Genomic DNA, 27,792 nt, shown 5'->3' with positions numbered 1-27,792 from the left:
CGGGGCGGGGAAAGGCGGGGAGAGAAGGGAGAGCGGCCGGGCCGTGCCCTGGAAGCGGAACCGCGGCTGCGGTGACTTCCTGCCTCGGAAGGAAGGAGCGGCGGTTGAAGTTGCGCGTCGGGGTCTGCGCTGGCCCGAGGCAGCGGCGGCGGCCGCCCGGGAGGATGCGGCGGGTGGGTCTGGCGGCGCCTCGGCCCCGCCGCGGCATGGGAGGGGGCGGGCCCGGCCTCTGAGGCCGCGGCGGGCTGGGGGGAGCCGGGGCAGCGGGGGCGGCCGGCGTGTTTGGGGTTCGGTCTAGGGTCTCGCCGGGGCTAAACGCGGCTCTTCCCTGGGGCGGAGGCAGGAGGGACATTGTCCCGGCGGTGTGCGGCTCCCGTGCCCAGGAGCAGCTCCCCTGACAGCGCCGATAAAAAGTTCCTGCAGGTGCCTTCCTGCGAAGCCCCGGGAGATCTTACGCTTCTTGGCAGCAAGGTCTCGCTCCGGTGTTTCGTTTGTCTCTGCCAGATGGAACAATTCCTGCAAATGCGTGCTTGCAGAAGGTGGGGCTGATGGTAGCTGTAGTGTTCTTAATGGGCCAAGTGTTTGTTTTGAAAAGGCTGAACTGGGTGTTTTGCTTCAGTCAAAAAGGGAGCAATTTAACAAGCTTGGAAATTGCGGTTTTAGGAGCCTATGGTCCCTAGAAAGTTAAAGGTTCCAAGTTAAAGTATAGCCAGCCTTGGTTTGTTGTTGTTTTGGTTTGATGTTGTTTGAGTTTGTTTGGTTTCTTTAGGCAGTATCATCGTAATTCAAGACATTGACTTATGATGATACCTTGTACCATTCGTCTGTGGGGAGGAGAAGTGTCACGAGAGTTAAGGGGAAAGCATTTTCTGCTGTCAATGTGTACGACTTGATGCTGTGGATGCTGGCCGCTTGAAATAAGTAGGACAAGTGTCTGGTTAATTTTAAAGCCAGAGCCATGAAATGTGTGACGCTTAACTTACTCTAGGTACTCTTAATGTACTTTTTGTTTTCTTAGGAGTAGCTACTTTGCTGTTGTTTTTCTCCTTTTTTTTTTTTTTTTTTTTTTTTTTTTTTTTTTTTTTTTTAAGTGCATGTCTCTGTAGGATTTTAATACCAGGAAAGTGCATTATTCTGGTCTTTACTAAGCTTGTAGGTTTTGTTCCGGATCAGTTTCCCCATCTGAAACTAGCTTTTTATAGTTGAGGGCCTAATATTTCTACTTACGGATGTCTTCTGAATAAATGTGGTCAGTGTAACTCTTGTGCAAATTTTGTCTGTATCTGGAGAAGTTAGAGTCTAGGAAAAGGAAGTGGAGACAGATGTAATTCGATATTTCTTAAGAACACAGAGAAGTATTTGATTTTGTTTGTTTGTTTTGAAATCCAAAGGATTTGGAGTGAGTGTTGAGACTTAACTTTTTTTTAAAGCTCTTTAAAGAGGAAGCAGCCATTAAACACCTGATTGTGATTCTTAGGACCAATTTTAATACTACTTAAGCACTAAAAGTTAGTTTTTAGAAGAGAATGTAATATTTGTTTTTATTCACTGTGTATGTACGTTGTGTTATTATTAAATATATTACAATTGCATATGAACATTATTGCTATAATTTTACAATATTGTCATATACTCTGTGTTGTGTATATAGTCCAGGACATTTCATTGTGTTTCTTGAACTTCATTATAAGATGTTTTCAAGGTCATCCAATGTTTCAAACAAGCATTCAGCTTGATAGGAGAAGCATGAAATGCACAGTTTCACTAGTGAAGCAGTTGTAACTTCTAGGGGGTTTGGATCGTACCACTTCTAAATCTTATTTCAAGTAGTAAGATAAACAGTAAATTACATGTGTAACTCAAAACAATTTTACTCAAAATTCATAAATGGAATTGTTTTTCAGGCAGAGATGAAGCCTGGGAAATCATCACATCTAAAGGTAAATGTTTTATGATATGATTAGTGTTTGAAAAATTTTATGTTTAATATTGAAAATGTAGACAGAGACAAAACAACAGAACCTGTGGCAGATACAAGAGTAATTTCAGCTGCCATTCAAAATGAACCAGAAATTGTTCCCTAGTTCATTAAATGTACACTTGAGTTTTTGTTACTCTTTCAGTTGATAATGGTGTTAACCATTTTAAAATAGCATCGGGGCAAAATAGAAAATTGTTAAAACGCCTCAATCATAAAGTTTTTTTTTTCCTCAAAATTTTAATTGTTGTGTGTGATTTGTATTTTCAGTAGCTACCTAATTCTGGGATTTGTAGCTCATCTGATAGAATATAAAGGTCTGCAATAGTTCCTAGGCTGTGGATTCAGCAATGAAGATGTATAGATACAGAGGGTGTGTGTATATATATCAACATATGTGTATATCCCACCACAAAGCTGAAACTCACTGCTTCCAAGTTTCCTGTTTTGAGTGATAATACAGTTCCATGGCAGTTTAAGCCAAAGGTACAACAGCAGTCTGGCTAAGTCTTACTTTCATTAGGTCTTAAGACTGAGTTGGGCTGCATTTCCTGTGTGGCAATGGTTTCCACAGTAAAGTTTAGTATTTCAATACTGACTTCTGCTTGTCTTTTAAGCTTAAGAGCATCACCAAATAAATACTTGCCAGAAGTATTAGGATTCCCAAAGGCTAGCCTTTCTAATGCACATTATCAGAGGAAACAATTTTTTTAATGACCTTATGCTTCTTTACCTAGCCTTTTACTTAACTTAAATAATCAGTGATTATGAAATACTGTGAATGCTGTAAAATAGGATGTGACTCCTTGTTATAGGAAAATCTTGTTTTCAAAATTACAACAATTACGTGAAATACAGTGCTGTAATAAAATAATTCTACCAAAAAAAAGATTTTTTTTTTTAGTGAACCAAGAATGCCCTCCAAGAACTTAAAGGGGTGAATGCTTCTTGATACAACTGGGACCTCAGACAGTTATGGGGCAAGTCCGTGACTGGTCGTTGTAGTCTAGGAACAGAAGCAGTCTAGAGAGAGCATCAGGTTTGTCCAGGTGGTGGGTTGGTGGGTCTGCTCTGTTTCTCAAGTTGACCACATCAGACATCAAAGTCTAAATACACTGTTCTCCCACTCATGCCTTTTCCAGATTATTCTGGCCCCTACTAGTCACAAAATCAGAGATGAAAGAGAAAATGCAACAGAAGATGAAACGCATGCTCTTCACAGTTCATGACAGAGTATTTGCATCGTAAGATGTAGTACTGTAAACTGCTTGAAAGAGTTATAACTTCCCATCCAGTACACCTGGAGTGGGAAATAAACACCAAGAAAAGACTGTGTGTGTGTGTGTGTGTTGTTTTGCAGTACGTTGAACGGTCTCAAATCTCATACACTTCAAAAAGTGCTGACCTTACTGCTCACTGAATATTACTTTATTAGCTTACCCCTTTTATTTCTGTCCTTCAAGTGGAAGTTCTATCATGTTCTGCTGTCCAAGGTAGTTTGTGGAAGGTCTGTTGCTTCGAGTGCCATAGAAAGTGTGGGTTGTAGCTTTATTGAGGACGAGATTTTATTGATTTGGCTTAGAGTCTCTTCTAGGCCTGTATGCTTGTTTGAGAAATCATCCTTTTCTACTCTAGTGATCTTTTAATTGGTACTGAAAGGTGGGGAGGAACCTAGGAAAAATTTATATCTTCATTTCCTAGCTAAAAAATCTTGCAACAAGATGTGAAGGCCTGGAAATTATTTGAACCGGTGAAGTTTCACACAGCTGGGAAAAAAAACTTGAGTAGTAATGCAATTGTTCAATATTGCAGACTTCTTGGCTTTATTTAAATCTGTAGTGAGCATGAAACATTTGTGGCTGTGTAGTTTGCTTTTCCTGTTAACTACTTACTGTATGTTGAGCTTTAAGGTGTACTGGCTTTACAATTCCAGTAGCCAAGTATTTGTATATACCTGTATATATATATATATATATATAGGTGTGTGTGTGTGTATATCAGAAGTAATCACACAGTAGCGCTATCTCAGTAGTATAATACTTTGATAATATTTGCTTGCTGAAATAAAAATAGAAGTGGTGCCCTTCTCATGAAGCTAACATGGCTTATAAAATCAGCTATGGGTATCAGTCTTCAAATAATAATCCTTAGTGTATGTGGGGTAGTCATTGCAAAACTTCATCACTTGAAGTGAGATTTTTGTTAACTCTTTGTCTCTTAGTAGTTTTGTTAAACTCTTTCTCTTTCTCTTGTGAATATATTGTTGAGAAAGCATTTTTGGAGTTTCTTTCATTTTATAAGACAGTCAGCAAAATGTTGAATAGTGTAGGTAAGGAGAATGGTTTTATTGTCTCATTATCAATCTTCTTATAGTCTTGAAATGTAGTGCAGGAAAAATGTGTATTAACTTCTTTAGGAGGTTCTCTTAGAAATTGAAGTAGCTACTTTATATGTCTTCTAATAATTTTGAGTTCTTTTCAAGGGAAATGGATCACAGGAATTAAATCTTCCTATAGACAGTATTTGTACATACTTGGATATGGACAATAAACATGAACTTATAAATAATATAAGAGAACAAAGTTGAGATAACTGGTCTTTTGGACTACTTTATATTTCACCAGTTTCATGTATTTGGAGTAGATACACTATATAAAAGCTGTAACATTGGCTATTATATGAATCTTAAGATGTGACATTTATTTTTCTGATTTATTTATAATTTTTGCATAAAATGGAGATGCCAGTTTTTCCTGGTCAGATTGGGTGCTTATATCTGTGGAATGCAAAGGTTGTAGCTGCAGAGATTACGTTTTATCACTCAAGCCTACCAAGATGGCTGGCATGAAATGCTTGGATGAATCTCTGCATGTCAAACTCCACTTTGGAGTTTGAATTCAGATTATTGCTGTGCTATATCATTTTAGTAAATTATAACTTTGTTTCCAAAGTGGAACTATTATCTGCTATATAGCTCAGTGTCCTCAAACAAGTAACTTTGTGTTGTCCGTTCCAGGTAGTGTGATTATTCAATTCAGTGGTGACTGAATGGTTACTGTAATTTTTGTGTAGGTTTGTCAGTTTTTGTTTGTTTCCATATGAACCAGGAGTATTCATCTTGTATGCAAGATTTTGTATGGATGCTGGGAGACATAACTTTTGGTTGGAAAGAAGGTTTAATCCACTGTCATTAACATCATTCTCTTCATTTTATGCTGTGTGTGTGTTTTTGTCATGAGTCTGTTTTCATGTTTGGTATTTTCAGCAGTGCTTTTCATTGACCAGAGAAAAATGTAGTTTACTGACTGTTTTCAGTGGTCTTTCATGATGATAAAATCTTCCATTCAGATAAAGACTTAATGCAGATTTTTGATCTGATAGTGGAAAATGATTGTTATAAATCAAAAGCAATCAAAATATAGCAAAAAAACCCTGTCATAATGGTAAATACAGTGTGGTATCTGAGTAGAGAGGAGTCACTCTGAGCAGTTCAGGTGTGGCTCAGCTGATTGAGACGCTGAAAGGCAGCCACTAACCCATTGTAGTGCTGGGATGTGTAGTGAGCCTCCGCTGGCTGCAGAGTGACGTGCACAGGCTTACAGCATGCTACTTAGCAACTTAGAAATGAGGGCTATTTTTGTTTGTGTTCTCTGAATTCTAGAGTTACTTATATGAGCAGCTTTGACAAACTGGTGGCATAGTCTGTATGGTTATTCTCCTGCTTAGTAGGAAAGTCTGAAGGAAAGCAGAAGTTACTGTGGTCTCAGTCAACCAGTCTTCTAGTGCTGCTAATGGACTGCCTGCAGAAATACTGTAAATGGGGTTTTGAAGAGTTCTAAAGCCTTTCCTTGTGATTGCCTTTCTGCTTGTATAACAGAGCCAAATGGTTTCCAAAAGTTCAAGGGGAATTTGACACCAAATTTTATGTTAACGCTCCAATACATTGACTTGCCATTAATTGTCGTAAAGCAAGTTAAAATGCTTAAATTGCAAACCTTTTTCTTTTTCCTATATTTATATGTATACATTTGGGTTCTTTTACAGGATTTACTTGGCGTAAAAGATCATTGACTTCTACAATGGAAAAATCATGGATGCTTTGGACCTTTGTTAAAAGATGGCTACTAGCTTTGGCTTCCTGGTCTTGGAGTCTCTGCCGTATTTGTCTTCTGCCCTTGATAGTGACTTTTCACTTGTATGGAGGCATTATACTCCTTGTATTAATATTTGTATCCATAGCGGGTATATTATATAAATTCCAGGATGTTCTGCTTTACTTTCCTGAACAGCCCTCTTCATCACGCCTTTATGTTCCTATGCCTACTGGTATACCACATGAAAACATCTTCATCAAAACCAAAGATGGAGTTCTTCTCAATCTTATTCTGCTGAGATACACAGGGGACAATGCAGCATATTCTCCAACCATCATTTACTTTCACGGGAATGCAGGCAACATTGGCCACAGGTTGCCAAATGCTTTGTTAATGCTGGTAAACCTGAAAGTAAACTTAATTCTGGTCGATTATAGAGGGTATGGCAAAAGCGAAGGAGAAGCAAGCGAAGAAGGCTTGTACTTAGATTCTGAGGCTGTCTTAGACTATGTGATGAGTCGGTCTGATCTTGATAAAACGAAAATTTTTCTTTTTGGCCGTTCCTTGGGGGGAGCAGTAGCTATTCACTTAGCTTCTGAAAATTCCCATAGGATTTCTGCCATCGTGGTGGAGAACACCTTTCTTAGCATCCCATACATGGCCAGCACTTTGTTCTCTTTTTTTCCGATGAGATATCTTCCATTATGGTGCTACAAAAATAAATTTCTATCCTACAGAAAAATCTCTCAGTGCAGAATGCCTTCTCTCTTCATCTCTGGGTTGTCTGACCAGTTAATTCCACCGGTTATGATGAAGCAACTTTATGAATTATCCCCAGCTCGGACTAAGAGATTGGCAATATTTCCTGATGGAACTCACAATGACACTTGGCAGTGCCAGGGTTATTTCACTGCACTTGAACAGTTCATCAAAGAAGTAATAAAGAGTCACTCCCCTGAAGAAATGGCGAAAACTTCATCTAACGTAACAATAATATAATTGATATTCTTCTTTGGGATGGGGTGGGGCAAGTACCTGCACTGTACCTTGATTTGTGATAAGTGGTAAAAGAATGTCTTTCTTAAATGTATGTCATGCTTGTACTTGCCTAAAGAGTGAAATTAAACTTGGAAAGGTCTGATATTTTATTAAGGTGTTCCAGATAACTTTTACATTTGCAGCATTGTAAATGAATCATTTTATGTCTTTCTCATACTTTTTTGGTATCTCTGTCCATATATTCCATTTGTTTGATATGTACAACAGATGCTATTAAAGAAACTTGCTACAAAAGTAGTACAGAATGTATTTAGAACAACGGGAGGCTCTTTGGTATTCACTGCTGTATGTGTGAGCTTTTTGGACAGCCATGGTTAGCACAATGATTTGTTGCTTCTCTTAGAGTTTATTTAAAGTGTGCCATGCATGAGATTAGTGTTTAATTTCTTGAAATTTTATATTATGCAAAGTGGGAAGTCTTTAATGTGCTAAATAATATAAAATAACATAAATGGTAGAGTATACTTGCAAGTATACTGTCCTGGGTTATTACTGGTTTTATGGTTATGCAAACTTACATATTTCAAACTGCAGCTGAAGATGAAAAGATCCTTATTTTCATTTACTATTTGTATTATAATAGTGCACAGAAAGTTGTATGTGCCTAACATCGTGACTTCAGGATTTTAACCAGGCAATTTCTTTATAGAAAAGAGAAGTAATTTTTTCTGAAACAGATCAGTGCCATCTAAGCTTCTTTCTGCCTCAAGCTCTTCTCAATAATGTACAGGTAAACTATTTGTTAGAACTAGTCTGCTTGTGCATTTGAGGTTGTATTTCTTAAGGCAAAATGGGTGGTCATACAAGGTAAAAGTAGGTTTTTGTGTTCAGACTTTTATACTGGCATAGGTAAACGTTTGTGCCCTTTATTTATACCTCCTAAAGAAACAAATTTGAATAATTACAAGTGATCACATGATTAGAGATAAATGTGTACAATTGTTACAATAAGGATAATGAAAATGTCCAGATAGTCCTAGATGGTCATATCATTGAGGGTAGGAAGGCTCTGCAGATACTGATTGACTGGAGCAACAAGTCAAGGCCAACTGCATAAGGTTCAGCAAGACGAAAGGCTGGGTCTTGTGCTTGGGTCACAACAACCCCATGCAGCGCTACAGGCTGGGGAAAGAATGGCTTGAAAGCTGGTCAGCAGAAAAGAGACTTGGAGGTGCTAGCCAACAGCTGCTTGCTATAAGCCCAGAGTGTGGCCAAGAAGGTCAATGGCATCCTGGTCTGTATCAGCAGTGGTGTGGCCAGCAGGAGCAGGGCAGTGACTGTGCCCCTGTACTCCGTACCAGTGAGGCCACAGCTCATGTCCTGTGCTCAGTTCTGGACCCTTCACTACAAGAAAGATATTGAGGTGCTGGAGCAAGGCCAGAGATGGAAAACAGAGCTGGGAATGGTATGGAGCATGGGTCCTGTGAGGAGCAGCTGAGGGATATGGTGGTGTGTAGTCTGAAGGAAAGGTGTCTCAGGGGAGACCTTACTGCTCTACAACCACTTGAAAGGAAGATGTAGCAAAGTGAAGGTCAGCCTCTTCTGCCATGTTTCAAGTGCAAGGATGAGAGAAAATGGCCTTGCATCGAAGAAGGCTCAAATAAGGTATTACAAGTTTTACTGAAAGAGTAGTTAGTCATTAGACTAAGTTGCCCAGGGAGGTAGTGGAATCACCACCTCTGGAACTGTTCAAGAGTCATCTGCATGTGGCACTTGGGGATATGGTTCAGGGGTGATTATGGTTGTGTTAGGTTGATGATTGTACTAGATGACTTTGAAGGTCTTCTCCAACCTTGGATCAAAGACATAGATAGCGCTGTTAGCTCAGTCTCTAATGGAGTGTGGGAGCTGTTTAGATCTCTTCTGCTGGTTTAGTTACTCATCTACTGCAGCTGAGTTTGCCTCATCAATTTTTTTTTTTTTAATGGAAAGAACAAATTGGAAAACCTTCCATGCAATCTGTAAAGTTGCCCTGAATCAAATTTTTAAGTAAACTTTTCTGCCATGTCCTGATTCAGAAAAGCATCTCAGCACACACTTAAAATCTGTTTCCTGAGGGACAGTCATATTTTAAGCTTGTGCTTATGTTCTCTGGTTGAATAAAACTGCTTTTGTGAACTGGTGCCTTAATGGTTATGCCTCCTGATGGAATTATAGTTCTTACATACATGTGGGTAATAGTTGTCAGCAGTTTGTAGATAGAGTGATACATCTTTTCATAAACATGATTTTTTGGGGTTTTGTTGTTTTGTTTTAAAATAAACATATACATACCAGAAGTTGCCGCTTTCTCTGGTAAGTATCTTACATGATACTATTATTAAGGTTTTCTTAGAGTTGATAGAAAAAAAACTACACATCTTTGTGGATCTATAGACGTGAAAACATAGAGCATACTTTTCAATCTGAGTGAAACCAAAACTATCTTTTCAGCCTTACAGTGGTGATATATATTTTTTTTTCCTTTTGGGGAGAGGGGTACTTTGGAAAAGTATTGGAGAAGTTTGATTGGGGGCTGGGAGATGAGGCTGTGTTTAACTATCAGAAAGAAGTTAATAGATGTATCATTGCCTTTCCCTGATGTTCTGCAGTGAGATATGAGCTGCTTGCATAGATTTTCATCTATTTCACATTGCTTTAGAATAGCTGTGAAGGGAGAGAAGGAAAATTAGCAGTCAAATACTGCTTTTCTAAAATTCAGTTTATAAAGCCAAAAGAGTAAATTAATTGTTGGAGACACAATGAAGAGAAGGTAATTGCTTTAGAAGTTGTCATATCTTGACATTAAATATCATTGGGCGGAGGGGTGGGGTTCACAGAGCATCAATTTCTAAAGCAACATGTCATTTACCCCACTTCCCACCAACTGAAACAAAATTCTCAACCCCAGAATATCCCTAGTATTATGTGGCACTTGTATACAAATGAAATATTCCTGTTTGAGCACACTGTTGCTAAGACAAAGTCAAATGTGTGGTGTTAGATTATGGCAATGTGAAACTCTTCAAAGTGGGCTGTATCTAAACATTACTTATTATCAAGCCATATATTTTCACTATATTGTCTGCAGGATGTAAATACGAAACTTTAATTTTGCAGGTATTGGGTGTGAGTTGGCACAATTGTCATGTATGTATCCTTTATACCTATGTGGTTTCTTCCACCTTTCATATATGCACAGTTTTGTTTCTCAATGGGTTGGCCACATATGCTTGTGAATGAATGTTATTATGCTGTTTTTCATTGCATTGGTTATTGTCAGGAAAATTAACCCACAAACACCAGAGCCTCTCCCTTTATTCGAATAAAGTAAAATGACTCCTCTGTCTCCTTTTTGGACATAAACCTCTGGTGTTTGTGGATTAATTTTCCTGACAGTTATGAAGTGCAGTGAAGGAAAATAGAAGTGATGTTTTTATTCAAATATTCCACTGCTCTGCATACAATTCTTTAAGTGAGGGAGGGAGGAGGAATGAGGAGGAAACTTGTTCTGACAAGTGAAGACTTGTTTTTATTTCATGGTCTGTGTGATAGAAACCACAGTTATCTGCTGCTAAAAACTGAACTGCAATGAACATAGTAATAATAATTTTAAATTGCCAAATGGTGTGTTATGATACTGTTGCATTTATTTAATACCATTATATGTTTTCCCATAAGAGTTACCCATTTGTGTATAGATGTTTCCCAAATATTTGTTCTGTAGATACAAATTTCTAATTTGGGAAGAAGTCGAGTTCTTTTCACAGGTTTATAAGAAAGCCTTAGTTTAAATATGTTCATTAAAGGAATTTTCTAAGAGGAAATTAAATTTAAAAAAAAGAAATAAAAGTAAAAACAAAGTTCCTGGGAAGGGATCAGGAGTTGAACAGCTGTAGCAGTAGAGTTCCTTGTTAGGAAGTATAAAACCTGGTGTATGCACACGTGTGTGTGGTTTTAATTCTTGGAAATACTTGCGGCTTCCTACTAACCCAAGTTTACATTCCCAGAATTTGTTTCTGAACTGTGAAATGCAGAGAGAGAAGCTGTGCTTTCTTCTGGAGAAACATTAACTGGTTAACTGCCCTCATGTCCTTTTCTCAGGTAAAATTAGAAATAGAGCACAAATGCATTTGGTAGGCTACGGACAATCTGTCAGCTGAAGGGCAGAAGGATTAACTATTTATACAAAATATGCATATCAGCATCTCTAAGCTAATAATTGGATCATGTTGGATGTTAACAGTGAAGAATGCAAGGCAGAATTGAGAGTCCAAGGTATGGTCTTTTCTCTTAGCAAAAAGATGCAGACGTACCTCCATTTGTATTTTGTCAATTCTTGAAAAATACATTTTTATTTTTGTTAATGAGGGTTGATTTTGCTGGGGGCACTTCTGCCAAATATAAAATCAGTGCCTCTTGCATGTAGTGGGATCAGCCTGATGTATCCCATTAGGTATAATTTGCAATGCCATCCTGCTTGTATAATTTAGAGTAGAACCCCACAGAGGTGTAAATAGAGATAGCATATTGAAGTTCTAAATAAAACTTATGTTTTGAATTCAGAAACAGTCACTGATTATGAGATGCAAGCTTTTAATTTGATTTTTCTTTAATATATAGTTAAGGCAAAACTGTCTTATAAAGTATTCTTAAGTTTTGTAGACAAAGCATAAATGTTATTGTATATGTGCTAATTGTGGCAGAGTTTTACATTATCATTCTAGTTGGTTTTTACAATAAAGTTAATTTTACAAAAAACACTTTTCTATTTTTATGTACTGACATATGCAATAAATTGATACATTAAAAGTGCTGTTAATGTCTTGTTCTAGTTTGTGGCTTATCTTCAGTGTGTGTGAAGAGGTAGTTTTGTTTGCATGGTAACAGATCAATCCCAAGGTATCGTTTTCAGTCTTAGTAAAACCAGAGCACATGGACTAGCCATCTGCATTGTTAGATGTGGCCTTTGTGGAAAGCTATTACAGCAGGGGAAAAAACATATTGCAAATATGTTTCTAAGCTTTGTCATGTATCCTCACTTTCAGTAAGTGTTGGTGAGTAAAACTGGTATGTGGTAGATATCCATCGCTTTCTAATACATTTTGCATTTCAAAATTTCTCTGTTGTCTGAGAGATGGTATAAATACTATGTCCATTAGGAAGTATTTTGAAGTGTTTCTGACTATGCTTTTTTGTCACCTATGCTGTCAGTATTGTAAATGTCAATTTTAAACCCTATAATGCCATTCAGAGTTATAGTTCATTCATACTATTTGATTAATTTATTATATAATTTATTATTATTTTACAATTTAATTTAACTAGTTAATTCATACTTGGAGTGGGATACTCAGACTGAAGCAATTTCTATTTTCTTACAGAGAATTGTATTACTAAGCTTATATCACCTCTGCTCCCATTTGGCATGGTTAATATGAAATACCCAGAAAATAAGGGCTTACTGCTGTCTTTTCTAAAGCTGCAAAATATGTGTCCTCTCCTGAATTACTGCAAGGCATATAGTTCATTTTTAACCCAGTACCTAGGAAACAGGGCCGTGGGTGTGGGGTGTAGGTGTGGTACATTTGGACACTATGTTCAAGATACCTATTAATTTGGAATGAAAAAAAGCGATTTTTGTAAAGGAAGAAATGACAGTACAGGAACAATTCCAGATTTGGGTACTTTATATGAATATTGCCCTGAATGAGAAGCAGGTTACTGTCTTGTGAGCTATGTCACTAAAATTTACTTGCGTGGTGCTGTTCTGGAGAACACAAGTCTTGCATTTGCTTTTTCTTACTTGAAAATTAGTAAGCAGCTGGGCTACAAAGTGCAACACAAACTGTGTCTTGGAATGTCTCATGATGTTATACTCATTTGCTTAGTAGGTGGGTATAGGTCTTCATACCAGGCAAAACGCTGTATTTGAATTTTTCTCTGAATTTGCAAGTACTGATTAAATTATAGTAAACATTCATAAGTGCATATGAACATCTAAACTAATACTGGAGCAGCCTTGCTGAGAAGGACTTGGTGGTGCTGATGGATGAGAGACTGGACATGACCCAGCTATGAGCACCCACAGCCCAGAAAGCCAAACGTGTCCTGGGCTGCATCCAAAGCAGTGTGGGCAGCAGGGCCAGGGAGGGGATTCTGCCCCTCTGCTCTGCTCTGCTGAGACCCCAGCTGGAACCCTGCATCCAGTTCTGGGGTCCCCAGCACAGGAAGGGCATTAAGCTGTTGGAGGAAGTCTAGAGGAGGGCCACCAATCTGATTAGATGGGTGCAGCACCTCTTCTATGAGAAAAAGCTAAGAGAATTGGGCTTGTCCAGCCCAGAAAATAAAAGGTTTTGGGGTGACCTAATTGCAGCTTTACAGTACCTCAGGGAGGCTACAAGATAGATAGAGAGACTTTTTACAAGGTCATGTAGTGACAAGACAAGAGGGAAAGGCTTCAAATTGAAAGAGTGGAGGTATAGATTAGATATTTGGAGGGAGTTCTTTGCTGTAAAGGTGGTGAGGCACTGTGGCAGGTTGCCCAGAGAAGTTGTGGATGGCCCATCCCTGGAAGTGTTCAAGGCCAGGCTGCATGAAGGTCCTGGCAACTTGATCTAGGGGAGGATGTCCCTGGCCATGACAGAGGTGTTGGAACAAGACAATGTTCATGGTCCCTTCCAACCCAGTCTGTTTTATGACTCTATGAAATGAAACCTAGACCAAAGACTTGCTGTCTGTTAAAAAGATCAAATATAGATAGATAAGGTTTTGAGAAAATGCTGAACCATTGTCTTAGCAAAAATTATTTGCCCCAAAGATATTGAACATGCCTGAGCTTTAAATCTCTTGTTGGACCCTATTCAGGGTCTTCATTTTAGATTTTGGAACGAGTTCTGTCCCTGTAAGTAGATAAGGAAGATACACTGATTATGTTCTGGATTTGTTTTGAAAACATTAATGTGATTAATTTGTTATGCTTCAGCTTGGATGGGGGCAGAATAACTCTTGTATGTTTTGGAAAAACAGCAATTTTTCTTTCTCGGAAAGGCAGTGCAGCTTAAAAGCAGACTTGGTTTTACTGTGAAAGAAACAGTTTCTCAACTGGAGATACATATTTAATAATCTGAAGCAATGAGCTGAATAATGCACAGCTGCAAGGTGGTTGACAGAAATGTAAGTATGTTCACATACCAAGTTCAGAGAGACTGCTAGTTTGACCAAGTAACTAAGGAACGGGTTGTGCTCCTTGAAGACAGAAAGAAAGGAAGTTCTACAGCTGGTTTGAATTATACTTAACCTCTAGTGTGGGCTAATTATTTACAAAAATTCAAAGGGAAAGGTCAGGCAGAGAACCCTTTCCTGTCTCTCCTCTAGGACTCAGGGACAGTGTAGCAAATACAGCTATGAGGAAATTACATTATGGTTTGAAAATACTTGAATCCCTGTCCTGTGCCCTCTCTTGAAGGTCTCCAGACTGTAGCAGCAGCAGAGCGGCCACTCCCACGTGAAGGGCCATGGCTCCGTGTTTATCTTGTTACCATACAAAAGCATTTTTAGCCCATCTGTGCAAAATTAGGTTGCAGTGTCAAAGAAGTGGAGAAATGCAGTTCTCCGTGTTGCTGGATAGCAAAGCCGGTGAGACTGTAAGAGAAGTGGGCTTCAGCTGTGTGACAGAGCTCCTGTTTCCCTGGGCAGTAAGAAGCAATTGCTGTAACATTGTGGAGGGAGGGGGGGAAGGGGAGGAGGATTACAGGATTACAGGAGCATTAAGCTGCTGTAGTATATAAATCCTGGGTTGTCTTTTTGTATTTTATATGTTTTTTTAATTATTTTCTAGCTGGTTCTGCTGCATATTTTGAATGACACCTATAATAATTGCTTTTCCTTTCTATATCAGTTCCTTTTCTCTTTGAAAGCACAGTAATAATAAATTTTTAAAAAGTGACAGTGTCTGCAAGTCACATATAGGTTTGTGTGGTATGCATTTGGACCCAAATTGTCTAGATATCAAGAGAAATAAAATATTACAGGGAATAAAACAGGGCATACCTAAAATGTGCAGAGACCTTTGTGTTATCCTTGGCAATTTTGGAATGTTGAGGAAAAGGGAAAAGATTACCATTTTTGCCTCAGAAAAATCTCATAGAATTTTTTGTTTTCCTTTTAACAAGGTAATTTATCAAATAAGGCTTTAACTGTTTGTATAACAGTTAACTTGCATCCTTTACTTGCAAGGTATTCAACAGCTTCCTAGAAGTTAAAATTATAAGATATACAGCTACAGGAGTGGAGTATCCAGAAATAAGAGTACTTTTTGGATCCATTTGTGAGGCAGAACTTGCCTGGATTTGCTACTGTGGAAGTTGCAGTTAATGGCTGAAAGAACTATTTAAGTGCTCCTGAAGGGAATGTGTACTGTTTCAGAGGGGTATCTGTGAATACTCTTAATACGGATCTCTTTATTAGCAGAAGACTGTAATACAGGATTTATCCTGATCTCCTCCAAAACAGTCCTCTTATTTTGTCCATCTTCAGAAAGGGCTCGAAATTAAATGTAAAATTTCAGAATGCAACCTTTGCTTTTTCTGCACTCCTCTATCTGTTCTGCACTGTCTTGTGTGGTAAGGCGAGATGTCATGGTCTCTTTCTTGTAATAACCGCAGGGACCATTTTGTGGCTGCTTCAGAAGTATGTGAAGCTGGACCCTTGCCACTGGAGGCATACTTTTAGTGTGGCTTTCGAAACGTTTGCCTGGATCTCTGGGTTGCAGCATCTGCACAACCTCGTTTTTAAAAACAGAACATTTATTTTTAAGCAAGCTTTCATGTTTCATCAGTAAATTAGGTTTTTACCCAAGCCTTCACAGACATATCAACTGCTTCTCTTTTGTGCATTGAACTTCATGATGGGTTTTTCCTCCCCCACAAAGAAGATGCTTTTGTGGTTAAAGTACATAACTGGATTTCAGGAAATCAAGAATTCAGTTTCTGGTTAAACCACAAATTTCCTGTATGATTGGTTACTATCGCTGCCTTGGTTCCCCACAGATGTAATGTTGATCTTTTATAAATTCTCGGATTAGCAGGACTCATCTTGATCATTTAATCTGATACTCTGCATAACAGAAATGAAAAAAATTAATTACCTGCATAAAATTACAGGGCTTGTTTCTGCCATAACACCTTGGAAGTTTTAACCAGCCTTAATTTTGTTCAGGAACTCATTTTCCTGTCTTGTAGTGAAACATTCTCACTTTTAAGAGTCTTCAGTGGTAGTGTGTTGGGGTTTGGTCTCCATTTATTTATTATTTTGAATTTTATTTAAACGTTTAAATTTAGATGTTTGCTCTTTTTCCTGGAAGTGAAGGACTTGGTTAATTAGAATTCTTAGATTAGCCAAGGCATTTCTTAATTTTTTATCGTGGCTAAATTAAAAAGTTTTTTAATGTTGAACACTCAGTTAATCTGAGTGTTCAACATAGCTCATCCTTTGGGTTGAGACACTATGTGTATGCAAGGATCATGTACTGTGCATGCAAATTCAGAACATAATTCCAGAATACCTTTATTTTAAGGGTTTATTCATATTTGTTTGCAGAGTTAGATGGCCAGGACTAGGTTTATGCAGTTTAATGCAATGACCTTTTCTTTTGTAGAAGTAGTTTGGAAAATGCTGCTTTGAACTGGTCTCGAGGTGGCCCCTAAGGTTTTCTGACTGCATGTGTGTCTTGAGTCCACAATTGTTGATATCCTACAAATGTTTACAAAAGGATTTTCAGGAAAGCTGTCCAGTAGAAGCAGGCTGCTAACCAAAACCTGAATACCATTTCTGAGATTAGTTCTTATATTATAATTCTCTTATATTCATTTTGGACTTTTGACCTTTTTCACAATTCAGTTTCGTCAGTCTTAGCTACATGCAAGCTATTTCCCCCCAGCATATACATCCAAATAGTATGCCTCTATTTCAACAAGAATATTCCACTGAGAGCTTGTGTTCAGCTGAAATCATCACCTTCCCATGTCTGCTGGTGGGAGGCTGATCTGAGCACTCCTGAGTCCTCTTTAGTCACACTAAAGCACAGCAGAAACAGCATGTGCCAGCCTTTCTGACTGTGCTTTGAGCAGGCTAAGGACCGCTTTGCACCTCTGCCAACAAGAGGAATCATAAGGAGAGTACATTATGACAGGACATAGTGCCAAGCATTGAGGCACTGAGTCCAGGTTCTAGGCTCTGCATTAACATGGGGGTTTTGTTTGGTTTGGGGCCTTTTTTTGGGTTTGGTGATTTTTGGAGGTTTTTTTGGAAGTAATTTTTGTTACTTACTTTGATGCAATTAGCCATCTGCAATTAACTAAGGCTCCATTTGATTATATTAGAAGTTGTTCGACTAAGTATATTTCTAGGTAATTCCCGCTGGTTTTCATGATTGATCTCATATTGTCATTAGTTACTGTTGCACCACTTTCGTCATCACAAAAGTTGTCTGAAGTTACATTTTCTTTCAAACCACAAAACTGCTTATAAATCTACAGAGCAACACAAGGTTGCCAACAGAGAGATCCTTTTGATGCTTTTCTACAAATTTTGTATCTATGTAATATATGTATATATTGTATATATATAATATATATTTAATTAACAATTTCCCATGTGTGGGCTGTTGTGGTTTTCCTCCTCTTCCATTTGAAATTCTCATTGATCAGAATTATAAGCAAGATGGAGCCAGATGTCTTACAGAAGTCCTCTATGTCACCACAATTGTCAGCCCAAATAATGACCCCATTTAAGAGGCTATGGAGGCTGGGAACAGCCTATTTTCTCTAGAAATGGCTAGAGCACTGCTATTTATATACCAGTCTGTTATTTTCTGATACATTAATCACTGCAGAGACCTCTGGCCAATAGTTTCTTGGTATTCCTGGATAGCTGGTTATAACTTTCATTCTCTCACTCGGTTTCATTTTCTAAAATAGCACTTCTTTTCCAGCTGTCACATTATTTTTTAGTTTTGGAACAGCCAGTACTAGGCTGGTAATGTTCTGATGTCTAGGGATACTTGAAGGCATGTCTGCTTAGTTCCAATAAATGCTTATTCTGTTAAAAAACCTTTATGAACCATTAGTTCATCTTAAATTAACTTCAAAATGCAACCCCATTTGCAGCTTAACTTAGCCTTTAAAATGGGAACAGAAATGGTATGGTATTCTATTTTTTCCAGCCCACACTGATGTCTCACAGTGTGTATGTGGCTTCTAGGCACAAGATACAGGGTGTATTTTTTTTCCTTTGCATTTAGGAACAGATTTACTGTACTGTGCAGGATGTGTGTGGTTGATAGAGGTGGCAAAATAAAGAGTGCCTTGCATCACAACGGAAGATGGTAAAGCTCATAATCACACTAAATTTCTTGTAGCCTTAAGAAACAGAAGAGGGAGAGGCTACGGAAGTTGTTACTATACTGTTGTTCCTTCTTCCTTCTCCTTCCCAACAGAATTAATTGATCTGAACTACTCTGGTAGGTGTTGTCATCAGGATTTATTACACGGTGTTTGGACTGACCTGTAAAAGTTTTCTCTTTTGCAAAGATAAAGTTTGTTTACATGGTAAGAGGGGTTGACCCATTGATTTTAGCCATAATTGTGATACTGTTTATCTTTTTTCTTCTGTCCCAGACTGATGGAACTTTTAACAAAGGGGTAAAAGCTGAATTTTGTTTGAGAAAATAGTAAAAAAATCACATGAACATATGTGGGATATCTAGGTAGCCTTGATGTTGCAGAGAAGAAAGAAATTCCTAATATGGAGTTTTAAGATGAAAAGACTAATAAAATCTTAAAAACCTTAACTTAAACCAGACACTCAGGATTCACCTGAGTGTGTCAGCATGCTTGTTTAAAGTTTTGGGTTGTGTTTAATTTTAAATTCTCTACATAAATAATTGTCCTTTCACCCTGTTCTTATTTCCTCCTCTCTTACTCTTTTCCATCCCCTAGATTTCACCTTTTCTAGTTCCACCCCACCAAATTTCCTCTCCCTGCTTCTTTGCATTCCCTTTTGCATTAATGCAGGTTCTTAAATTGTTTAGAGAGACTGTATTTATTAGAAAAGTTTAATAAAATGTCATCCCTTTTCAAGTTAATTTGATGAATTGAACTGCACAATTTGCATCTTCATACAACTGAGAAACCTGTAATTTGTGACTCATACCTGGGAATGTTTTTCACTACCGTTTTAAGGAAAGGACAAAAAATTTATGTAATAATTTGTCTCCTCTGTAGGCATATTGGCACTTTAGATATGAATATAAACATGTTAATATAGGTGATATAATGTATGTAGAGAGTACATCTGTATGCCTTCACATGCACAGAGGCACATGCCTGTCATACGTGTGTCTTTTAAGCAGCAGTGGATGAAATGCTGCCAGGAAACTTTACACAGTTTCTGCACTTCTAGATAAGGCTCAAAGTTACCAGTGGTGCTGGCTGTGCCTAAATTTAAAAATTATGGGAAATGGCTATAGCAAGCTGCCACATGAATAACTAGTGGAAAGTGAAAGGAGGAAGGTAGCTCATGAGAAAGTGTTCATTTTCAAAATGCAGCACAGAGAGGTGAAAACAAAGGGAAGACAAAATCTTAGATGTTCACTCTGTACAATAAGTTTAATGGTGCTATCTACAGCTTCATATGACAGGAAATGGTCTGGGCGTTTTGTTCACTTATTCTGGATGCCCTTAGTTTCAGAGAGCAACTGGTAACATGGATTGCACCTCGGAAGGGGACAGCTGAACTCTCCCTCTGGCTTTAGTAAGGAAAGAGCAGCGATGAAATCCGTGGACTGTGTGCACGTCATCCAACAGAAGGATACCGCCTCCTCTCCCTCTGACCCCCCTGGTGCTGTTTCAGGCGCCACGGGACTTTTTTCTGTCACATTCCTGTGGCTTGCAATGCTCCTGTCCTCTTGTCTTGCAGCAGTGTCTCTTTACCATGTTATCATCCTGAAAACAGAACTAGAAGCTCTGCGCAGCGAGCTGATCTACAGCGCCCAGGCAAGGTCTCCGCTAGACCAGCCACTTGTGTCCCGCGGTGAAAATAAAGCAGGTACCCCTGTTTCTTCCTTCCTGCAAGCGTCTGCAGCTGGCTCCAGGCAGGTAAGATGGAGGGGTGGGTTTTGACTTGCAGGGCATGGCCAAATGTGGAGCTGCTCTCACTGAATGTTGCTTCTCCTTGTTAGGAGAGCAGGCTTGCTGGTACTGGCCCAGCTGAGAGCTTCCAAAAGGAAATCTGGAACGGGAATAGAAACAGGGGCAGGCGGTCTGTCGCCGACACAGAAGAAAAAGGTAAATACCAGCTGATGAAGTGGGTTGGGATGCTGCAGTTGGATACTGTCTAGAGAAAAGCAGGAGTGTTTGATTCATGTTTTCCTTCTCGTGTCAGTTGATCCGTGCTCCTGGAGCCCATTCTTGTTTTCAAAATTATTGGTGGATGAACAGTGTTAATGATAGGCATATTCTCTTAAAGGGCAGAATACTGAATCACAGAATTTTTTGGGTTTGAAGGGACCTTTCAAGGCCATGTAGTCCAACCATCCTGCCTTGAGCAGGGACATACTGTTTAAGATGCCAAATATTTATGCTATCTGCAGGTTAAACTTTGAGTGTTAGATTCCAAATCTGCATGATGTCTTAGAGTTGGGAAAGGCAACTTCAAATCATTCAGATTTTTAACTGTTCAATTCTCTGTGATCAAAATAGGGATGGAAATATATTAATAAAAATACAAATTCACTATTCTGGGGAACAGAGGGAAGTAATGAGAACTTTAGGGAAATAAGAGCTTTCAAAAAGAAAGGCTGGCTTGTACCTGACAAAGGAGGCAGATTACAAGGAATTCAGAAGTTTAGCATCAGTTCTACTTTAAAACATATTAATAAATAGTAAAATTAATAAAGGAATGTCTCTCCAGTAAGATTTTTTTTGGTCATGGTTCTCCTTTTTCAAAGGTTCTGCAAAGAACGCTGAAGACTGTGCTCCATAAAAGACCTCAGATATGTAGAATTGACATATTAATGGGATATATTTGTTTCTTTTGGGACAAAATGCCTACATTTGTTTCTTTTTCCAAACACAATGAGGCCTTATAAGATGAAATGCGTAATTCTATTATACCAGTTTGCACACGTACTCTAATTGCACTGAATAACTAAAAATATTCCTGAGTAGTTAAATCAGTTCACTCTTCTTATGTATACTTTTATATTATTTTAAATGGTATCTTAAACTACTTAGAGAAGTTGAAATGGACTAAATTATAGGTAAATACTAAATGAAGTTTTGTATAAAATGTGTCTCTCAGTGAGCAACTAATGTGAAATGTATTTCACTTGAGCTTCAGTAAGCTAAATGAAATTAAAATTCTAGAGTATAATCACTCTACTTCCAATATTAAAAAAAAACCCATTAATTTAGGACATCACTTAAAATCCACAAGTTTATAAGAGATTTATTCTTATTTCATTAGTAGTCTTTGATTCAAGATATTGGCTAAGAAAGATTTCGCAAACAGGACTGAGGTCATGATTGCTTAAATTGCATTTCTTGTAGCCTGTTTCCTATTACAGAAACCACAGAGCTCCCCTGCCCTCTCCCCACCCTAGGAACTCCCAAATAAAAACAAGTGATCTGAAGTACAAATATCATAAAAAATAAGATGTCTTTTTTTAAATGAATGTTAGATCATCAATACTGTGCAGTTTCCTTCACAGTAGGCTTTCATCTTTAGTCTTACTGCTATTTGAGTCAAGCAGGGTTTGGGGCTCCTCAGCTGTGCTTCTGAGTAGACTTGAGATTGTTCTCATCATGTAGCCACCTTTGATTATACCTGTGTACCTCTAACACATAAAATTTCAATTAAGCTACTTGTTTCTGTAAACAGTTTTTAAGGTGCAGCTGGCTTTAAAGTTGTTTAGGATGGATGACAGAAAACATAGAATATAAACATTCATTTTAAAGGGAAATGCTACATAAGTTGACCTATCACAAAAATATTTTCTAACATGAACCTCATATTTTTGTACATAAAAAAGAAAATAAGTGAATTTCAAATCTTGCATATGTATCAAAGGTTGTCTGTTAGAATTAGCTTTCTGTCTGCTCTAATTTCAAAAGATTTAGCTTTTCAGAGTTCAGTAACATATTTTCTCAGATCACATTTCACTGATGACCATGAACCCACTAGTCAGTGTTAAATTTTGTTTTTGCAGAGTGAGTGAAAGAAGAACATGGTGTTGTTCATGGTGCTGAATCCAGTCTACTATTGGTCATGTACACAGAATTACAGGCCCTCCTGCATTTTGATCTTTTGACATTCATATCTAGGTACCAGAATCCCATCAGTATCCAAATTGTCCTGCAGATGTGTGGCACTCATTCTGTTATAATGGCAGCTAAATCAGGGTATTGAGTGAGGTGCCTGTTCTTGTCCTACTTCTGTTTGCTTCAGCAGTGTCTCAAAGTAGAGTCCGATTTCATAATTAATTGTTGACCCACCATTTTTACTTTTATATGGATAAATTCCTTAGTTAATATTTGGAAACATCACTGGTATCTAATTGCTTCTCTTGTGCTTCAACAGAGCAGAAGTAAAATATAGAGCTAATATATTTTTTATAAATAAAGTTATTGTTCAGTTCTGGGGTTTTTAGACTTTAATCATTAAATTCGGGAACGGATGCCCCATCATTCTTTTTTTAGACCCAGCGCAGCCTTTCTTAAACATACTGAATTTCCATTTTAATGCGTACCAGTGGCCAAAAATTAGCATTTTAATTGAAAGGTCAGTTGAATGGAAGTAGATTTAACACAATGTTGTTTCTTTTTTTATGGGGTTCTCATTTGTCTGTGCTAATGCATAAAACTATTAGTCATCAGTAGTCACACGTTTTGTGTCTTGTAAAAATTTCCAGCTTGGGTAGGCTGAAGAGGAGTGTTTCGAGCATCAATTCCAAGTAAAGCTGCACAGTTAGCAGTCAGAACCAGAGTTCTTGATGCAATGAGTAGGAGGTAATAGGTGATTTTGAAATGTATGCTTCTGGCAAATGTCATATCAGGACATGTTACAACAGATTCATTTGTTCTTTTTATCTTTCTCTTTACAAATTTCATCTGTGGAGGAAAATTGGTGCACAACAAAAGACCTCTCCTGAATTTTATATTCTATTCACAATTATTGATTGCATTGCCTGTGTGTTTCTTCCTAATCTGCATGTGCATTTGAGTCTAGGAGAAAGATTTATATTGTATAGCCTAAGCCAAAGTACAAATGGCAGGTTTCATTTTCACACTCCCTCAGTGCCTCATTCTGATCATTATTGTGGGACTCTGACTCCAGTGACGTAGGGAGGTGAGAATTAGGACTTCTGTAAACGCAAATGCAGGTGACCTACTGGGATCAGACTGGAGCCCCCATGGACTACATTTACTTTGGTGTATTGAGGTTTCCCAGCTCCTAGCATGTGTGAAGGAGCTGAGGAGCTATTCTATGTAATTCCACTAATCAGTGAGGCAGGGTAACCTGGCATGTGACTTGGCAATTGTTTTTTTACTAGCAATTCTCAGGTTCTATTCCAATATCTGTTGTGTCCATGGGAAGTAACTATTGCCTTCTGAGCATGGTGTGAGGATTTTGCCATTGCTCTTGATAAAATTGCTGTACTGGAAAATTGGTACATTTGTTGGTAGGAAGTGTTTTGACTCTGTATGTTGTTGCTTTAGATATCTATCCCTCTGACAGAGGGATAGCAAGAGGTTTTACAAGTGGTAATTGACTTTAGTGATCTTTGAATTGAGATGTAAGCTTTTTTTACTAGCCTAAACAAATGCCACATATAAAATTCCATTATCAAATATTCACAATTATTTGTATTTTATTGTTTAAAGAGGTCAAATATAAAATAAAACTTACAATCAAATTAAAAAGGAAAAAGGAGGGCCTACTTCTTGAAAAGATATGTTAACCTTATTTGTTTCTGGTGGCAACAGTCTAACTCAAAAGCAAATAGACCCTTCCATGCAAAATGATAGAAAACTACTTTATGTAATTCCTGCAGTTTTACATGAAGACTTTCACTGAATGAATAAGTGAATAAACCAGTGCTGTTTTATGAAGAACACTGTACAGTCAAAAATACATCAAATAGGCTCTAAGTTTTAAAACCAATATTGTGCTTCTTATTGTATAATAGAAGTCCTAATTCCTTGTAAACAATTCCTTTGTTTTTCTAAATGTAACATTATTGGCAATTCTGTGAAGGTCAAAATAATGCTACTAATTCTTTGAAGATGTTTGTTAGATCTTAGTCATATGTGCAACTATGATCAAGGCATTTTAATCAGGGACTGATTGAATCCATATTAATGGCACGTAAAGACAACTCTATTAAAAAGCAACAAATTAACCAGTTGCCCTGGTTTCTGCTGTGGTAGAGGTCATAAAAACCAGTTTATAAAAATGCACAACCAAAAAGAGAATAAGATCTCTTGTGATGAGAAATCAAGAAGTTAAGGTAAGAAGAGCTGCAAATGGTTCAAGAAAATGCTTGTCATAAATTAAATTGTCTGGTCTTTGGGAAGCTTACAAAGAGATCTAGACAGAAAAAAGGAACCTAAATAAGCAGGTCTGGTGTTTTTTGGGGTTTTTTTTTTGCAAGGTTAGGGTTTTTCCTGTGTTTTATTTCAGCAAAAATAGGCACAGATGTCTCAGGCCTCAGATACTAAAACTTTAAATTTTATACATGAGCTTAAAAATATTAAACTTGAAATGTTGTTTGGATGGATCATTAAATGAGATTGCAAAATACTAAAATTATTATGCAATTTAAATTATAAAGTTTGCATCTGAGGGAATATTTTATATTAATTTAATTTATTTTAATTTAAATAAATTTAATTATATTAATTTAATTATTTTGATTTAAGGTCTTAAATCATGGAAGTATGCAGAAATCTGAATTGCTGTCTTTCAGCATAAGATAGTAGTTTTTTTTAAAATTCTGACCACATTGCTCAACCAGTAGAGAATGCATCATTTCATGTGCTGGCTGTGGTTTATAAAGGCATCTGGACTGACTAACATCTTCAGAATTGAGTCTTCTGTTCATGGAATAAGACAGTCTCTGAAATGAAGTTCTGCCAACCCACAGCCTGCAGAGCAATTAAAATCAGTGGGGAAAAAAGAATGTTCGTCAAAGCAAAGCTATTACATGAGGTCACAAGCGGATGGGACACGCGTTATCATTCTAGATACACTCATATACAGACGGATCTCATGGTCACACTCAGTCTAGATATTTTTTTTCCACATTTTCAAGATGTATTTCATTAATCCTGTATTTTTCTTTCATTATTAATCAAAAATCCTTTAGACTATAAAGATGTTGCTCAGGTTTGATATACACTGGGCTGAAAGACGTTCATTAGCAACTATCCAATGTGTATTTTGTGACACATATACTCTTCTTATTGTACTTAAGGTAAGATTAGGGTACTTGGAATAGCTAGCATTTCTTAACAACATTTACTTTTTACTGAAAATTCCTGTTAGTTTACTCAGAAAATGTTTTTTGTATGTCCAAATCTTCTCCTTAATAGCAGTAGTGTTTACTTGGAATTTGTTTCAATTAATTAGTTAATTTTAGGCATGTAAGTAGTTCCACTGAAGTCAAAGTACTTGTATATACTGGAAATAGTTACGTGTCAGCTTTGGCTTCTGAACATATTTTTGAAGAACATTGTTTAATCCTTCAAGCACTTTTTTAGAGATTGTCTTTCATAGCTTTAGGCAAAATGGCCACTGTGCTAATTTCTGTCGTTATGAATGGCACTATTGCATGCATTTTCTCTAGAAACAAGCTTACTATATTTGGTGGAGGCTTGTTCCTATCTTCATTTCTTAAAAGAAAAGAGATGGATTTGGTTTTTTTTAGAGATTAAGTGCAAATCTGGTGTCTGTAGAATAAAGTAGAGTTGGTATGTTTTTTTAAAAAGATGGAGATGTTCTCAATCTGTACTGATCTTACAGCTTTTAATTACCGTCAGCAATTCTCATCAATGCTGACTAGAATTTCAGGGCTGCTACTAGCTGAAACAGAAATCCAGACTTGAAAACTGAGAATTAGGATAGCTTGTAGAATGCCCACCAAGTTTGCAGGGTGAGTTTAACAAGAGTTGTTAAAGTAGCCATAGCTGTCACTGCTTGTAAACACTACCCAGCTGGATAGCAGCTGATTAGTGGGAATCATCACAAATCCTCTCGTTTGATTCGTGAAAAATCTGGTGGCCACACTAGTGAGTTCTTTTAAAAGCAGGAATTAAAATTTTGTTTTAGGGCTTACTGAAATACTAGGGAATTAGCAAAATCCATTCACTAGAAAGGCATTTTGTTCAAAATAAGAATTAATACCTTGTGAAATTAATTGTCTGATGTGCTGTGTTGTGTGCCTCCATAAAATCACATTTTAATTTTATTTGGAAGTTTATTTTCCAGAAAACTCTTTTTCTCACAAGTGTGATAGAAAAATGTATGAAGTATAATAATACCTTGTTTAATTTTGCCTTGGCTTGAGTTCTTTTTTATTTCTTACAAGAAGGTAGATAATTCAGATGCCTTTAAATTCTTGGTTTGAAAAATCTATAGATTGTAGCACATTGTTGATGTGGACTGATGGGACTCAAGGAGATGTTTCAGTGTAAGAGACGGGAGTTTGGATAGTAGCATTCCTATTACCATAAATAGGGCTTGCAGGTTGTGTGGTCGTTCTGGCACAGGAGCGTTCCCAGATGTGCACTTGAATCCTTGTGTGCTGCCATTTGGCACTGCTGAGTGCTGGTGAGCATCCAGCCCTCTGCTGCTGTTTTCAAGAAGGACCCCTTAATAAGGAGACTTAGAAACAGAAAGAGATTGCTGTCCACCCAAATCCTCCTGCTACCAGCTGTGCAGCAAGAGGTTTTTGCTTCTGGACACAGGTGGGTACCACTGACAGTTGCAGAAACAGGATCCCACATATCCATGGCATTCCTCATTATAGCCAAATCCGTGTGGTCAAATCTGATTCTTGTCTGAGAAGTGGTAAACAAAATGGAGCAATCCGTGGCAGAATTTTCTTCTCTTGACTCTTAATAAATTCATTTAATCTCTGTCATGTGCAGTAAATATTACTACTCAGTTTTCCATCCTTCAAAATGGAATGAGAACCAGATGTTTTGATTAAAATCTGCTCCAAGAAAATGCAGCTATTCTTTCTTCCTTTTTATCCGGTTCCCTGACACTTATCCTTAGGATTTTTTTTACAAGATCTTTGTTTCACTTGCAAATCTATATTTTAACATTCTATAGTATTTTTCTTTGAAGAAATACCTAATTTCTCATTAGTGCCACCATTCTCTACAGTTTCGAGCAACACTTTTTGACAGAAACCAAGCTATTTGTTATGTGTGCATTAATTTGCTAAGAGTCATCTCTCTATTCTCCCTCTTAGTAGGTTGATCAAGTGTAGGTATCTGAAAACATATTGAAAGTGTGTATATATATATATATATATATATATATATATATATATGGATTTTGAGAATTTATTAGGATATAATCTATTTGTTATGTGTGCATTAATTTGCTAAGAGT

The 27,792-nt window shown here is 37.5% G+C and overlaps 2 protein-coding genes across 11 annotated transcripts in view; both read left to right on the top strand.

Moving 5' to 3' along the window:
• Positions 1 to 18: 18 nt before the first annotated feature.
• ABHD13 (abhydrolase domain containing 13) lies at positions 19 to 11,871 on the top strand. Of its 9 annotated transcripts, XM_015639948.3 has the most exons (6): positions 19 to 173; positions 770 to 988; positions 1,905 to 1,940; positions 2,883 to 3,017; positions 3,121 to 3,222; positions 6,023 to 11,871. In XM_015639948.3, the coding sequence occupies exons 5-6, from the start codon at positions 3,204 to 3,206 to the stop codon at positions 7,069 to 7,071; spliced, it is 1,068 nt and encodes a 355-aa protein (XP_015495434.1). In that variant the 5' UTR covers positions 19 to 173; positions 770 to 988; positions 1,905 to 1,940; positions 2,883 to 3,017; positions 3,121 to 3,203; the 3' UTR covers positions 7,072 to 11,871. The 9 variants fall into 9 exon arrangements, with proteins under 9 accessions (XP_015495434.1, XP_015495452.1, XP_015495461.1 ...); XM_015639966.3 differs by lacking the exon at positions 770 to 988; XM_015639975.3 differs by lacking the exon at positions 770 to 988 and having other exon boundaries at positions 2,869 to 3,017.
• Positions 11,872 to 13,669: 1,798 nt separating this feature from the next.
• The window catches only part of TNFSF13B (TNF superfamily member 13b), an 18,435-nt gene continuing 4,312 nt past the window's right edge, over positions 13,670 to 27,792 (top strand). The window contains exons 1-3 of one of the 2 annotated variants that reach the window (XM_015646278.3): positions 13,670 to 14,748; positions 20,089 to 20,267; positions 20,351 to 20,456. In XM_015646278.3, the coding sequence (XP_015501764.1) occupies positions 14,628 to 14,748; positions 20,089 to 20,267; positions 20,351 to 20,456 (406 nt within the window). In that variant the 5' untranslated portion in view covers positions 13,670 to 14,627. Of the gene's footprint in view, positions 14,749 to 17,796; positions 18,632 to 19,854; positions 20,268 to 20,350; positions 20,457 to 27,792 lie in introns of those variants that run through there. The other variant, XM_015646247.2, reaches the window with a different exon arrangement.

The sequence above is a fragment of the Parus major genome, chromosome 1 (assembly GCF_001522545.3).
Source record: "Parus major isolate Abel chromosome 1, Parus_major1.1, whole genome shotgun sequence".
NCBI classification, from domain to species: domain Eukaryota; kingdom Metazoa; phylum Chordata; class Aves; order Passeriformes; family Paridae; genus Parus; species Parus major.
This window is presented reverse-complemented; position numbering and strand designations above follow the sequence as displayed.